Below are 16,440 nucleotides of genomic sequence, written 5' to 3' on the forward strand. Positions count from 1 at the left end.
TTTTAATTTTCAAAGATAACTAAAATTTAGTTCAGAGCTGAGTGCAACTGTCAATTATTTTAAAACAAAAGACACTTATCACATAAAGAAAACGTATCGAGTTCTCCAATCTGAATGACTCACTTTCTCATAACCTTTTTGAAAGTGGACTGAAACAGCTCTTCCATAACATGCTGCTGTTCGCGACAAAGGACGTCTGTCATCAGCTGCAGCAACATGGGGCTTTCGGATAACTCCAGTGCATCCAGAAACTAAGGGGAAAAAATGATAATCATACTGCTGCTGATATTCTCATTTTCCGTGTTTCATTATTAATAGCTTACATGAAAACAGAAAATCTGAACGATACTTTCAGCTGGTCTCTGTGTACCAATGCCCAATGCTGTGGCTGGCGCTGTTCTTCTGGGTCCTAACGTGACTGCCAGGTGCCTTCCAAGAGCAGCTGCGTGCTAACTCTGGGGATGTGGGGACTCACTGTGACTCGGTCTGGGATGGGCCTGGCTCAGGCACACAGTGCAGTCAAGGCAGAAAGAGAGAAAGTGCGTGTGGGTGTGGCTATTCAATTTTTTAAAAATTTTAAAAAAAGAAAGCAACAGGGAAGCAGCTCGCTTAAATCTCAAACACTCCCCATAAGGACCAACCTTCCTAGGGCCGGGGTGGCGCAGTGGCCTCCAGGTGGTAGGTTTAATTCCTGCTACTGCCAAACAACAACCAAGCAAAAAAACATAAGCCCCACTAACCTTCTTCATGCAGTCCACATAACTGTTGTACTGCAGAGTTCCAGGGGGAAATTCTTCAGACTTCATTGGGAAATTAGAAACAATGAACTTTTCAAGCACTTGCCTCAGATCCTCCAGACTGCTCCCAGTGAGATTGGTGAAGAACGGAAGAAGGATTACAGCCTGACCCTGCAGAACAAACGCACGTACAAAATGACACCCATATCATACAGACAATAGAGATTAAATCAAAATGACTGGCTTCCGAAGATTTTGCAGATCAGGATCTGCGTGAATCTGATGAATGACTTCAGAATAATTCAGCCTCTAAGACGGACAGGACAGAGTAGGACGCCGGCCTTGCACACAGCAGACCCAAATTCAGTCCCTGCACCCCATCTGGATCCCCAGGACTGCCAGGAGTGATCCCTGAGTACAGAGCCAGGAGTAAGCTCTGAGCACCACCGGGTGAGGCCCCAAAGCAAACAAACAAAAATTAACTGATGAAAAAATAAAGGTCAGGGGGCTGGAGCGATAGCAGAGCGGGTAGGGCATTTGCCTTGCACACAGCCAATCGGGGTTTGATTCCCAGCATCCCATATGGTCCCCCAAGCACCACCAGGAGTAATTCCTGTGCATCACCAGGTGTGATCCAAAAAGAAAAATAAATAAGTGAATATAAAATAAAGGTCAGTGGGCTGACTTGCTCCTATAAACAGGTAAATGAATGAGAAACTCTAATGATTCTGTATGTCCTTTCCTTTTCTACAAATTAAATAAGATACCAGTAGAAATATACTAATTAGTTTGATACAGAAAAGACTTTTTTTTGGGGGGGGGGTTTGCTTGTTTTTCCATAACTGGTGGTGCTCAGGACTAACTCCATGCTCGGTATGGCCCCTGAACACAGCGTAAGTTCTAAGCACCATGAGCTTGGCCTAGAAACAAAGAAAACAAAAGAAAGAGAGAAAACTGCAACTTAAACTTTCCCCACACGAAGACAAATGAAGGTTCGTCTAAGCATGGCGATCTCACTGGATTGGCCTTTCCTGCTGTATTTGCAGAGTGGGCCTCTGAGGAGGGCTCTGGAACTCCAGGTGCCTCTCCCAGTGATGCTCGGTGTATGTACCTGGCCTGCTCGCTTTAGTGCTCCAGGCTGCTAGTCTGGTGCTGTTTGTACCAAGAGGCTTAAGAGGCCTCAGAGCCCACCTGGTGGTGCTGCAGGTGGAGTGGCCCGGGAAGAAGATGGGCCCAGCTCACGCCAGGGATGCACTCCAGCCCTCTGACCCCTCCCTGCTCCGAGACTTTTCTTCTGTAAAGATAAACTGAAGCATCTACACGGCAGGTAACTGGACACCTGGGGACTCCTTCGAGGTGACGGGAGTGAGTGGCTGGATAATGACACGGCTATTAAGGCTGGTGACAGGGACAGGGGAAGTTACTGTGCTAGTCCTTCCTACTTCAGTATGTTTGGAATGTTCCATAACAAAAAATAAAAAATTACTTCGTCCTGCACTAAGCTCCTCCCTGGTTGGGGAGTTTCTCTTCTACTTTTAAATAAACTTTTCTATTTTCTGAAAAATAAAATTAAATTTAAAAAATCACAAAAATGCAAAGATATAAAATGTAAAATGATGGAGAATATTATTTGAAAATAAACCTTTATAATCTCTTACCTTTAAATGTAAACCCAGTTTGGGATCAACAAGTATATTAGCATATGTTGTAAAAACTTCAAGGAACGTACTATGATTTGCATTAAAAGACACAGAGGAATCAATCTAAAGAAGAAGAAATAAAAAATGAAACTTTTCTGTATTATACCTCCAACTCTCCTTAAAACATTCTGTACATTTTTTAATATCAGAAGTATAGATAAGTTCTTGGGCTTCAACGGTATTCCAAAAATCTTGTGCTGGATATTATAAAATTCTCTAATAAGACAATGTATCTTTACACACACACAAAAAGATAATATAAAACAAAGAATAAGAAGGGTCTGAAAGATAGTGCAGTTAAGGTCCTTGCCTGGAATGTGGCAGGCCTGCATTCAATCCCCTGCACCCACCGAGTTCCTAAAGCAATGCAGTGTGATCCCAGAGAACAGAGCCAGGACTAGGCTCCGAGCAGCACCAGATGGGGTCTAAAAACTAAAATTATAGAAAAAAGTTTTTATATATAATTATAAATTACATATATTATACACACACACAGTGCTGGGCCAAGCACTGCAGTCATCTAGATCCCTCAAAAGTATACTGTAAAGAAATTATAAATGAAAAATGAAGTGTATGAGATAAAAATGATAATGGAGAAAAATAACAGGACTAGCATACAATGAAAGGGAACCAGAAATTTATCCAATCAGATTTTTTTTCTATATAGTAAGCCAATACACTTTCAGGAAATCTCTATCAGAACCAGCGAGATGATTGGAAGGGCTGGAACATTTACCTTACATGTGGGAGCCCCAGATTTGATTCCAAGCATCACCCAAAAGCAGCCATTATAAAATGTTTAAAAATACAAGTTACAGGGGCCAGAGCGATAGCACAGCGGGGAGGGCGTTGGCCTTGCACACGGCCGACCCGGGTTCGATTCCCAGCATCCCATACTGAGCACTGCCAAGAGTAATTCCTGAGTGCCAGGAATTACCCCTGAGCATTGCTGGGCGTAACCCAAAAAAGACTCAAAAAAACAAAAATACAAGTTATAGAATACGAAACAACAAAGATGACTACATTTTTAATTATTTTTTCCCAGTGCTGGAAATTGCCCCCAGAGCTGCCGCATGCACGAGAAACTTACACTTCATTTTACTTATACTTAGATTTCATACTTATATTTCATTTTATCTTATTCATTTATTTTTAATTTTTTTTAAATTCTGACACCATTTCAAAGCCGCTCAAAATACCTGCAAGATCTTTGCCAACAGTGTCAGCACCGCTGCTTTGCTCTCCGGAGTCGAGTCCTGGCCCCACCACGAGTCGCACCTCCTCCAGTTCTGCAGGATCGTCGAGGCGAGCTTCAGCCCCTGGTGTTTCTGAGTGGCGCGGTCCCTGAAGCTCTGGTCTAGGAGGCCGTTCAGAACAGTGCTCACCTAAGCAGGTGGGTTCAACAACTGAGAATATGCAGCCAACTTTACCTCCAATTCTAGTTACTCTTGGAAGATAAAAGGCTACTCTGAAATCGTTACATACTTCACAATTTCTTAAATTTTTACTATAGACTTGTGTAGTTAAGAACATTGATACTAAAAGAACTTTAGTATTTTCATTTGTGTGAAAATACTTCATACTCATCCTACTATCATTCTTTATTATAAGAAGAAAACTCATCTCTGTTCTATCCCCACATGTACACACAGAAACATTCATATTCCCACACACACACAATTCCTGTTACCATGACATCAAAAATATTTTTTTCACAGGATAATCTAAGTAATTTTCTGCCCAATTTTTTTTTTTTTTTTTTTTTTTTTTGCTTTTTGGGTTACACCTGGCGATGCACAGGGGTCACTCCTGGCTCTGCACTCAGGAGTTACTCCTGGCGGTGCTCAGGGGACCCTATGGGATGCTGGGAATCAAGCCCGGGTTGGCCGCGTGCAAGGCAAACGCCCTACCCGCTGTGCTCTCTCTCCAGCCCATGCCCAATTTTTCTTATACAATATTCTGTTCTCCCTGGAATTTGTTTTCTTTGCTGCTAAGCACACGCTTAACCTAACTCATCATTAGAATCCCCCAAACCACGGGAGCAGGGCAAGTTCCCGCCACGTTCGCCCCAAGAGCAGCCGCCTCACCTCCCGCCAGACTCCACCACCTCGCGACTGAGGTCCGAGGGTGCTAGCCTGCGGAACACGTCAGGTACACCAGGCTCTTCGGGCTGGAATGCCAGCCCCTCCCAGAGTTGGGGGGCCACGCCCACCCCGCCCCACCGTTTCCCGTCCTTTCAGAAGCCACAGCGCCCGCCTGACGCACATCCCATCACCTCGGCCTGAAAGCTCATCTACAGCCCTGCCCCAGAGATGCAGAATGAAATCTCCAAAGAGATCAACTGCCACGTCCAGTCCCAGCCGAGACCTTCAGGCAATCATGGCACGAGTGCCGGCCCTACCGAAGCCCCAGCAGCTGCGCCCACTGACCAAGAGCTGCCACCGGGCCTCTTGCTGGGCTGCCCGCTCAAATATTCTAGATTTCTGGAGTGCACGGCCACGTGACATCTCCGAACTCTACGATACTCACATCCCAGAAGGAGCGCACCAGACTGGATGGGAGTGGAGCAGAAGCCGGTGACGCTCACTAACTCAGAGGCTTCCCTCAGAGCAAGAGCTCGGTAACCCCTCAGACAAGGACTTAAAAATGTTCCCGTGGTGAGATGCAACAATTTGCACCAATTTTCTTTTCCTAAGGTATTTTTTTGATCATTCCGTGAGTCATTTAGCGGGAACAAGCAATGTGAAAAAAAAATTGTTTTAGCGATCAACGAATCCATTTCAGAAACATGGCAATACCTATACAAGCATCGTGAGAAAATACCGACTGGAGGCCGGAAATAACGGCTCTGGGGTCGACACCTGCCTGGAGGTGCCAGGCCCCGAGCTACGTCCTCAGGCACTGCCCGGCCCCAAAACCCCCCAAGAACCACAGGGAAGGACCCCCACCGGCAACACAAAAAGGACAGAAAATAACAACGGAAAAGAAAAGGTCATTACCATTTTGGGATTAGCCTCCGAGGACTTCATGAGCTCCAACACAGCATTATCGACATTTTTCAACAGTTCAGCATTAATGATTTCTGAGAACAAGCTATAAAAATACTCTCCGTGGGGGAAGGTGACGGCGCTTCTCTGCAGGCCTCCCGAGGCTGGCAGGGACAACATGGTACGGGCCAGGAGAAGAGTCACAAGGTGCTCAGTCTGGGAGGCAGAAAGGAGAAGGGTAATGCAGCCGGCAGGCTCCAGAGGCGACCGACCGGCTCGTCACTTTGAAAGGTCTGAAAACAGACCAGGTGTTAGAGGACCCGCTCGCAGGTGAAGCAATCTTCACTGACATTCACTTCCCAGAAAACCTACAGATGAAAACCAACTGTCTGAAAGGCTGAGTAATTTCTGACAATTCAGGTTGTAATCTGTTCCTATTAAATGCACATAGGAGGGGCTGGAGTGACAGCACAGCAGGCAGAGCGTTTGCCTTGCACGCAGCCAACCTGGGTTCGATTCCCAACATCCCATATGGTCCCCCCAAGCACTGCCAAGAGTAATTCCTGAGTGCAGAGCCAGGAGTAACCCCTGTGCATCAATCAACAGGTGTGACCCAAAAAGAAAAAAAAAAAAAAACCAAAAATTTAAAAAACAAATGCACTGAGGAGCAAAGGAAAGGCGTTTGCCTCAGAGAAGAGAAGGAGCGTGTGACCGAGTGAACCCACAGGCCTGGCTGCAGAATTTAAGTCACGACAGGGGCTGAGGCCATCCTTGCATGGTTTAAACAGTCATAAAGACATTTTTTGTCATGGACCTGGAATGATCTTCCTGGGCTGTCCCAAAATTGGTATCTGGTGCAGGACTTCTTAAACTTCTTCCACTTTCAGCTCTTTCACCTGAGAAAATCCTACATGACCTTGGGTGCAACTGGATATATAAACACAAATATCAAACACTTGCTGAAAATAAATCAAAGTAAGCCCATTAAGAAACAAAGTTTTCAAAAGTTTCACGACCCCAAAATGGGGTTGCAACCCACAGCTGAAGAAGTCAGGGTCATGGGCCAGAGCAACATACAGCAGAAAGGGCATCTGCCTGGCACGAGGCTGACCGACATCAGGTGTCTGGCACCCCATAAGGCCCCCTGAGCCGGGCAGGAGTGATTCCTGCGTGCAGGGCCAGGAGGGAGACCTGAGCATTGCCAGGTGGCCCAAAAACCAAACACCAAAAATTTTAAAAAGCTAGGACTGAGAAGCTAGGGTAAAAAGAGGACACGGCCGAAATAGTTCACTCTAGCTTCAAAAATGCTGAACTCGTCCTGAAATAAAGTGGGACAGACAAAAATCTCAATTTAAGAATACTGTGACCTATTACTTTCATTTAAATTTTTTTTAAGGAGTCTCTGAAGCTAGTTCATGCAAGTACAATAGTCGAGCGGCTAAGAAGCCTACTATGTCCCTGATTTAGAGGCATACTGCACATTCTCAGCTTCATATTGATAGCATTAGGAAAGAACAGCACGACTTTATTTTTCCTACCACTCTTCCAAAAGCGAAGGCCAACTCCAGAAGTCCACTGGCTAGGCGTTTACAGCTGGGGTCCAGCAAAGACAGAGACTGTCCTTCATCTGCAGGTGCGATGCTTTTATACACCAGGAAGAGGAGTTTTGTGCCAATTGAATGATGCTCGTCTGTAGACTAAAATAAAGTCAATGCTGAAATATCAAGCAATGAGATGCTACACAGTAACACACAAGTTCCTACTTCTCATTAATCTTTCAGAAAATCCCTGTTAATGACAACTCCCTTCTGATTACCAGGGAAACGTTCACTGCTTTGAGAGACTGGGGGTGGGCTACCTTGGTGCTCAGGGGCTATTCCAGGCTTCGTGCTCAGAATGCCCCTGCTGATGCTCAGGGGACCGTGTGGTGACAGAGACGGAAGCCGAGCATGAGTCTTACGCTGGACTCTCTCTCCAGCGCCTCTCTGCTGCCCATGCTTTATTTTCACTTCTGATGTCAAGCTACGAGAATGCTTTAAGAGTTGGTCCCTAAATTGTCTGCCAAAGAGGCAGGGGGAGGGTTGGAGAGGTGTGTGGGGGGGGGCGTTAAACTAGGGATACTTGGGACATTGGTGGTGGAAAACACACACTGGTGGAGGGATGGGCACTCGATCATTGGATGACTGAAACTCAAACATCAAGTTTTGTAACTGTATCTCACGGTGATTCAATTAAAAAAAAGTTGGTCTCTAAAGTTCTTCTTAAGACTGACGAAAACTTTCAAATGTCCTTTATTTTCACTTTATATCGACAGACGAATGTTCGCCTTCATATTTCTTTTCATCATTTAGGTGACACCTCCTTTTTCTGGAGTATTTCTGTAAGTCGCATTTCGGGACACGCTCATATCCACTACATACTGAATGTTTAAGAAAGGTTAGAAGGGCCAGAGGAACGGTCGGGAAGGCAGGGACTTGCCGTGCATGTGACTGACCAGGGCTGGGTCCTCGGGGCTGGTCCTCTGAGCCCTGCCAAGAATGCTTTCTGAGCAGAGTCAGGAGTGTGCCCTGAGCACTGCTGGCTGCGGCCCAAGAAACAAACCGACTAAAGCTCAGTGGTTTCCCAGCAGAGAAAAGCTGAGCAAGCAAACCGCCTGTGCTTACCTGAGACGGCAGGATCGCGTGCAGAAGCCCAGCCCTCTGAAGCTGCCTGCACGCCGCCACGATGGACGTCAGCCTGGCCCTGGCCCTGGAGACGCTGGGGCCACGCAAGTCCGCAGCACAGAGCTCCTCGATGCTGTCACAGGAGAGAAACAGAGAAAGCAGGTGAGAACCGGGAAAACGCGAGAGCGTTCTGGACCCCTGTGACCCGGGAGAACAGACACGGGCCAACAGCAGAGAGCGCCCTCACGTATACCCACAAACGGAAAACGGGGACTCAGCCTGGGGCTGGCCAGCCCGGGCTAGCTCCCAGCAGGTGCTGGAAGGGACCTGTGATGAGAAGATCCGAACAACTGGCCCGCAGTACCAAACACCCACTGACGAGATTTTTTGTTTTTTCGGTCACACCTGGCAATGCTCGGGGGTTACTTCTGGCTCAACACGCAGGACTTACTCCTGGCAGTGCTCAGGGGACCCTATGGGATGCCAGGGATCAAACCCAGGTCCATCGTGTGCAAGGAAGACGCCCTCCCCGCCGTACTATCACCCCAGCCCCAATGAGAACCTTTGCTTGAAGGTTCCATGGGCCGGCAGAAAGCCCACAGGCAGATGCCGGACACAGAGCGGGCGAGAGCCTGGAGGCCACTAAGGGCTGGACGTCATTGGCAGACCCACCTCTGGGCGCTGATTCTCTCCCTGAGGTGCCTCTCGAGGGTGTCTCTGTAGGGGGACTTCTTCAGCGCCGCCATCAGGCTCACACACACAGTGGGAAGATGCTTCATGATGAGGACGTCGGCCACGTTGAAGCCTACGCTCGAGGGCTCACACACGGTCTCCACCAAGAGCGTCATGAGGCTTCCACTACCCACGTCCTTCTCCAGGAGCTACGGGACGTGATTTCAATGAAAACACAGTTATTCGCCCGCGTTTAGACTCTCACTAGAGTCCAGGAGTTGGCAACTTTTGCCTGACCAAGGCAGGGATTGGCACCTTCCTCTGTAAAGTGTTGGACAATAAAATACTTAGATCTGGATGGTCACACGGTGCTGCTGCGACAACATAACTACTGTGCCAGTGAGGAAGGGTCTCCCACCACCAACAAACACATAACCACACCCACACCCACACCCACACCCATGCACACAAGCAAGCAGGTATCCACGGCTCTAATGAAAGCTCTAGCAGGCAGCAGGAAAGAACGCCATGATCTTTCTGGGATCAGCCCTGGCAAGGACAATGCTGATCCCCAGGAAAGGGCCTGGCTGACACCCAGTGCTCAGCCTGTTAACTGGGTGGGCCGGCTGGCACTGCAGAGCTAGAGTCAGAGCATTCACTAATGCTTCCTGTCTAAAATAGATGCTTAGGCGTAACATAAAAGGCAACACTTAGCAAAACACTGGGGAAAACCATTTTATATTTTGTCCACACCAGAGAAATACAGCCCATGCTTCTTGTTTTTTTTTTTTTCACTGTTTTTTACAGCGATGGAGAGTTGTAAGGTCAAAGCGCTCCCCACAGCTCCGTCCCCGTGTCTGGCCAGCATGACGTACCGTGAGACGCTCCGGAGAGGCGCCGAGCAGCGTGGTGACGAACTCCATGAGGCGCACGGCCACCGTGCATTTGCTGTAATTGTACCGTTCTCCTTCCTGAGGGCTGAAACTGCCCCCCGTCGCCCCCGAGCCAAAGCACTTCTCGGCGGCCGCCACATCGTGCAGAGCGATGCTCTCTAGAAAGAAGGCCACGGCTCTCCAGAGGGAAGACTGTGCCGCAGCACCTACAGGAAGAGGAGGGGACTGAGACCTGCTTCCCCCAACCCCACTCATGTGGATAGGTAGAAGGTAAAGGCCCTCCCGTTGATCATCGATTTGCTCGAGCGGGCCCAGTAACGTCTCCATTGGAGACTTTGTTGTTACTGTGTCTGTCATATCGAATACTCTCGGTAGCTTGCCGGGCTCTCCGAGAGGGGCGGAGGAATCGAACTCGGGTCGGCCGTGTTGGCTGCGTGCACGGCAAACGCCCTACCGCTGTGCGAGGAATCCCTTGCTTCAGTCTAGGCACGATACACTCCAGTCAAAATTCAGAGTTTTCCCCAATAAAGGTTAAAAAAACTGGAAAAATATAGCAGTTATTTCTTACTTCAAAATTTCAAAATTAATACCACCCGAAGGGAACGCCCTGTAGTCTCGGCACACATGTGTGGGTGATAGGCTTTAATTATTAAGCGCTATTTACAGAAACAGAGATTAGTATTATATTCATTTTTATTGTAAAGGAACGTGTTTATAATACTGTATTAAAGTTTACGGTCCTCCCAAAATACAAAGACAGTCTACAGAATGGGAAAGGATATTCACCGAATACACATCTGACAAGGGGTTGATATCCAGGATATACAAAATACTGGTTAAACTCCACAAGAAGAAAACATCCAACCCCATCCAAAAATGGGGCAATGAAATGAACAGAAACTTTCTCAAAGAAGAAATCCGAATGGCAAAAAAGCACATGAGAAAATGCTCTACATCATTAATCATCAGGGAGATGCAGATCAAAACCACAATGAGATACCATCTCACACCTCAGAGACTGGCCCACATTCAAAAGAACAAAAGCAACCGATGCTGGCGTGGATGTGGCGAGAAAGGGACACTCCTTCACTGTTGGTGGGAATGTCCACTGGTTCAGCCCTTCTGGAAAACAGTATGGACGATTCTCCAAAAATTAGAAATTGAGCTCCCATTTGACCCAGCAATACCACTCCTGGGAATATATCCCAGAGAGGCAAAAATGTATAGTCGAAGTGACATCTGCACTTGTTTGTTCATTGCAGCACTCTTTACAATAGCCAGAAACTGGAAGAAACCTGAATGCCCAAGAACAGATGACTGGTTAAAGAAACTTTGGTACATCTACACAATGGAGTCTATGTAGCTGTTAGAAAAGATGAAGTCATGAAATTTACATACAAGTGGTACAATATGGAAAGTATCATGCTAAGCGAAATGAGTCAGAAAGAGAGGGATAGACATAGAAAGATTGCATTCATCTGGGGGATATAAAGTAACAAAGTATGAGATTAATACCCAAGAATAGCTGAGATCAGCACCAGGAGGATTACTCCATAACTTAGAGGCCAGCCGGGCATTCTAGAGGAAAGGGCAGCTCAGATATAGAAGGGAACACCAAATAAAGGGTGTTTGGAGGATCCTCCCAGGAGGGGAGATGCATGTCGAAAGTAGACTATGGACTGAACATGTTTGCCACTCAATGCCTCTTTTGCAGACCACAACACCCAAAAGGAGAGAGAGAACACAGGGGATTGCCCTGCCACAGAGACGGGGGGGATGGGGAGATGGGGGTGGGGGGATATTATCCATGGTGGTGGAAAATGGGCACTGGTGGAGGGATGGGTATCTGATCATTGTATAATCGAAACCCAAGCACAAAAAATTGTAAATCTACAACTGTAAAAATAAATAAATAAATAAAAATAAAGGGAAAAAAAAAGTTTACGGTCCTCATGTGCAATTACTGCACATGTAGTTACCTCACCACCACCAATGTGCCCAACACTCTCCACTAATACCCTTTTTTTCCTACTTGAATAACCGTGAGATAGACCCTCACCAAGCTGTTCATGGTTGGGTTTCAGTCCTAGAGTGTCCCAACACCCATCCCTCCAGCAGGGCACATTTCCCAGCACCAGGGTCCCCAGGTTCCCTCCCATCACCTCCCCACCCACCCCAGCTGCCTCGGTGGCAGGTATCTTTCTTCTCTTTCTCTCTCCTTTTGTGCATAATGATTTGCAATAATAGGTGCTGAGAGGTCACCGTGTTTGTTCAGGGCGTTCAGTATCTTCATCAGGAAGGTAAGGCTGAAGTAGCTTTTTTCAACGGGGTGGTAGCTTTGGGGTGTGGACGTGACTGCCAGGGCTTCCGGAGGTATGGGGAGGTGGGGGGGAGCTCTTCCTGACGCCAGAAAGCCTGGAGATTTCAGGCACAAAACCCACACACCTGAATTATTATTATCACCCAAGATAATTATCTCAGTGAGATCCATCCAGAGAAGATGGAATCTGGCCGGGGGGAGGGGAGGATGGCAGCAATTTTGGGTTGTGTTCCATCCAAATTACAGCAAACTGCAAGATTCCTTCTTTTCTTACACCTGCGTGGTATGCTACTATGCACAGATGCCACAACTTCTTTATCCCCTTTACTGGACAAACGGGTCCCTTCCCCATCCTAGCTATAGCTAAGTGTTGCAATGAAGACAGATGTGTGCAATGTGCACACATCTTAATGCACTCCTAAATTGACTGCAGCACTACTAAGACTTAGAAAGAACCCAAACGCCCAACATCAGGTGAACGGCTAAGACAGTGGTATTCACACGCAGTGCCCTGTTCTCAGCCTGCCTGACTTCTTCCCGGCGAGGGACAGGGGCAACATCCACCTTGCGTCCTGCCCGCTGCAGACAACACTCTACCGTACCAGTGGGAGAATGCACGAGGAGTTGGGGCTATGGCAAGTAAACTAATCATCACTGTCCAGCAATCATCATTGTCCTCCCGTTGTTCATTGATTTGCTCGAGCGGGCCCAGTAACGTCTCCATCGTGAGACTTGTTGTTATGTGTTTGGCATATCGAATATGTCACGGGCAGCTTGCCAGGCTTTGCCGTGCAGGCGAGATACTCTCGGTAGCTTGCCGGGCTGTCCGAGAGGGGCGAAGGAATCGAACCTGGCTTGACCAGGCCGGCCACGTGCAAAGCAAAACGCCCTACCTGCTGTGCTATAGCTCCAGCCCAAGTAAACTAAATAAACATATAAAGACAGAAATAAGATCGTACAGTCTTTTGTCAGGAAAAACTTCTGTCGCGAACTAGATGAAAAGCTCAAGCAGTCATTTCATAAAGGCATCACTAAGAACCTGTGAGAAGAACACGAGGGCAGCTCAGGTGCTTTGGGCGACGCTGGCCCGAGGGCGTGCGCCCACCGAGGCCTCACATCCAGCATCTTCTGCTGACTGGAGACACCATCCCGAGACGCCACCTGCAAAGCCTGCCCGTCCCCTCCAGGCAGACGCCAGACCCGAACACAGGGGACGCAGGGAGCACGCGTGACCTACCGAGAAACTCAGCCACGTCCAGGGTCTTCTCTTCCACGAAGGTATTGTAGCACTCAAGAGCGGCCAGGAGCATGTCCAGCCACTGCAGCACCGCCCGGAGGCTGAAGGGCCCTTGCAAGTCCAGCAGCGTTGGCTGGGCCAGGATGCCGGAGGGCCGCTCCGGGTCGCCGCCGCCCCCTTCAAATGTGTGGATGAGAAACGACAGGCCTTCCTTCTCCAGAACATCTTTCAGCCATAAGGAAGGGGGTTTGCTGCCTTCGAGGAGAAACGCGAGTAGAGAAGGGACCGTTACGACAAAGGTAGCTGGAACAAACAGATCACCCCAAACTGCCCGCTGAAAGGAGGCCAAGGGACAAGCACGACGAGCATGACGACCTCTCGGTATTTGTGCTGCAGACCAAGGCAAACGCCCTTCCCGCTGGACTATGGGTCCGGCCCCTGAATGTCATTTTAATAAACAGAAAATAACAACTCTCTTCTTTACGGCTTTCTAACTGAATAGAAAACTGAAAATGTAGCATAGGAAGATACGGGGAAATTCGAAATTTCTGATCATTTCCCAACATCAACAGCATTTTTTATTTCCTTCTATCAATCTTTGAAACGTTGTACATTCCTAATGTTATACAAATTATCAGCAATCATGTATTGTTACACAGATGACCTGAAACAATCTTTATTAAAACACTTTTGTAAGTATAAATCTTATTTATTAGAAACATTTTTTGCTTGGGGGGCTTGGGCCACACCCGGCAGTGCTCAGGGCTTGCTCCTGGCTCTGCTCCTGGCGGAGCTCAGGGGACCATATGGGGTTCCGAGGATGGATCCCGGGTGCCCGAGTGCAAGGCTTGTCTGCTATACTCTCTCTTCAGCCCACAAACACATGATTCGCTGCATTCATTTAAATAATCGGAAAACTGCATTCTACTGCTTTACCGCGTCAGCACCGGTAAAGCAACCCACAATAAAGATCGCATACCTGGCAGCAAAGGCACAAACTTGTAAAAGAGTTCCAGGGACTTGTGTCGGAACTCTGTCTGGGGTCTCCCACACTGCGCCAAAAGCCACCGGACCAGATTCAACAGGCACAACGGTTCACCAGGCGGAAATCCTCTACGTGGAGGTAACATGTCGTAAGTAACACACACCAGTACTTAGCACTCCGTCAGCACAGGAATTGTGAACTTGACTTTGCCACACCAACACATTAAGAAACATCATTCCAGAGCACTCCATTTAGCTCCACTGTATCACCATGAGAACAGAACCAGGACACCAGAGCTTACGCAGGCCCTAAGTGCCCTTCCTGTCTCTTTCTTTCAGTGTGGGGTGCCCAGGGCCACCAGTGCCAGGGTGCTCGGGACACAGCGAGCTGCTCTGGCTGGGCAGTGCTGGGGTCCCGAGGGACCCTGGTGCAGGGGTCCCCAGGTGACACCCAGCAGTGCTTGGGAGCCCTGTGGCACCAAGGACCTCGAGCAGGACAGGCGAGTGCTTCCAGCCTTCGGATCCCTCCAGCCCCTTCCTGTTCTCTCCACATTCGTCACAGGTGCCCAAGCCCCCTGAAATCTCTCTCCAGTCCCTTACTTTTGCTACTGACTTATGTGGGAGAGGGTCGGCCACACCTGCAGGTGCGCAGGGTCTAGCTCCTGATCCCGCACACGGACTGCCAAGGCCAGTACAAGGCACGTCCTAACTCTCAGGTCCTTATTTTTAACTAAGTAAAACATTTTCTTTAATTATTTTTAAAGTTCAGGCCACACCCAGTAATGCTCAGGACTTACTCCTGACTCTGTGCTCAGGGATCACTCCTGGTAGGGCCAGGGGACCATTTGGGATGCTGGGGGATCAAACCCAGGTCAACAGTGTGCAAGGTCATCGTGCAAAGGCAGCGCACTGACCACCGGCCCAAAAAGCTTTTCGTAAAAGAGCAGCACCAGGTACTTTATTTCCTTTTTGATACACTCGGAAACAAAGAGATTCACGATCTAAAGCAATGTTTCTTAAGCTGCGGTTCCAGGAGGGTATGATTTGGGGAGGAATACAAATTCTTCGCGTCAGTCAGGGCCTCTGAGGGAGAGCCTAGGACTAGGAAGGCTGTCTTCACTGGACCTACAGGGACCCTGAAGCCTGCTCGAGCCTGGGAGCCAGGCAGCTAGAGAGAGGAAGACAGCGCCCGTTCACACACCACACCTTTCCCCGACACGGGAACGAGACGCACCTGGAAGAAGCCACTGGTCACTGTCTCATCTGAATTTTCATGTAACCTTCATAATTCTACAATTTCATATGTCAAAATTCTACTCTTTTGAGGAATGTGAGTATTGCTCAAAATTCTATTTTGATGTCAGTTCTTTGCAAAACGACATTTACTCCAAATAGTTTAAGATAGTCTAGTTACATCTGAACTCAAAACTAGAGCAAGGAAAATAAATGCCTTGGTTAGAAAACTGATTTTCAAACGATCCACCATCCCACCTAAGATCAAGCTTCTGTCTTAAACCAAGCAACTCCAAACTTCAAACTTTTAATTTCTCTGGAAAATGTACCCCTCCAACTTCCACACTTGTTTAGAAAAATAGCCTTTTTAATCCCACACATTCCTCCTAGCTTCTCATTTATTAAGTGATCATTTATTTTATGTAGAAAAATAGAAAAGAGAGCAGGACTACATACCGGGGACAGCGACGCTTTTTTGCTTTGTTTAAGGAAGTATGCTTCTTTTCAATGATGCGACTCAAGTGATCGATGGCGTCACAACATTGCTGAACTGTGCCTGTTCTCAAGACACAATAGATTCCCAAAGAAAATATTTAGTCATTTTTAGCATTACAAGTTTATTGGCCTACTTTACATAAAAGGCAACTTTATAGTTAGTATGTTTTCTTCCCTCAAAATAAAAAATATTGAAATGTTTTACATTGTGTGTCCAAAAACAAAATCCGTATTTAAGTTGGCAGGATGGTGGGTGCACAGGCAGGAACAACATCACAGTTCCCCGAAACTGGTCCACACTCCGTCAGCCATGCACAGCCTCACAGGACAGCCTGTGGCAGCTCTCGCTGTGCAGGAGTAATCAACCCTCAGTCCACGTCAGAGCCAACCACAACTTGAAACAATCACTGACATATTCAGGTTCAAGTTCTTACGTAGATTAAACAATACTGTCACCTAACAATAGAGCCACTGAATAGGAAAACAGAAACTCAAAAGTACACACGGGCTGAGTGATAG

General features: G+C 47.6%; 1 protein-coding gene across 1 annotated transcript in view; it reads right to left on the bottom strand.

Moving 5' to 3' along the window:
• Positions 1–16,440, bottom strand: part of PRKDC (protein kinase, DNA-activated, catalytic subunit) — a 147,459-nt gene that overhangs the window by 88,864 nt on the left and 42,155 nt on the right. The window contains exons 29-40 of the mRNA XM_056112417.1: positions 15,883–15,982; positions 14,189–14,322; positions 13,210–13,464; positions 9,635–9,858; positions 8,760–8,968; positions 8,088–8,220; positions 6,963–7,121; positions 5,437–5,640; positions 3,637–3,822; positions 2,396–2,500; positions 741–908; positions 124–251 (exon numbers count right to left, since the gene is read on the bottom strand). Of these exons, the coding sequence (XP_055968392.1) occupies positions 124–251; positions 741–908; positions 2,396–2,500; positions 3,637–3,822; positions 5,437–5,640; positions 6,963–7,121; positions 8,088–8,220; positions 8,760–8,968; positions 9,635–9,858; positions 13,210–13,464; positions 14,189–14,322; positions 15,883–15,982 (2,005 nt within the window). The remainder of the gene's footprint in view (positions 1–123; positions 252–740; positions 909–2,395; positions 2,501–3,636; positions 3,823–5,436; positions 5,641–6,962; positions 7,122–8,087; positions 8,221–8,759; positions 8,969–9,634; positions 9,859–13,209; positions 13,465–14,188; positions 14,323–15,882; positions 15,983–16,440) is intronic.

Source organism: Sorex fumeus, unplaced genomic scaffold (genome assembly GCF_029834395.1).
Source record: "Sorex fumeus unplaced genomic scaffold, SorFum_2.1 ptg000002l, whole genome shotgun sequence".
NCBI lineage: Eukaryota > Metazoa > Chordata > Mammalia > Eulipotyphla > Soricidae > Sorex > Sorex fumeus.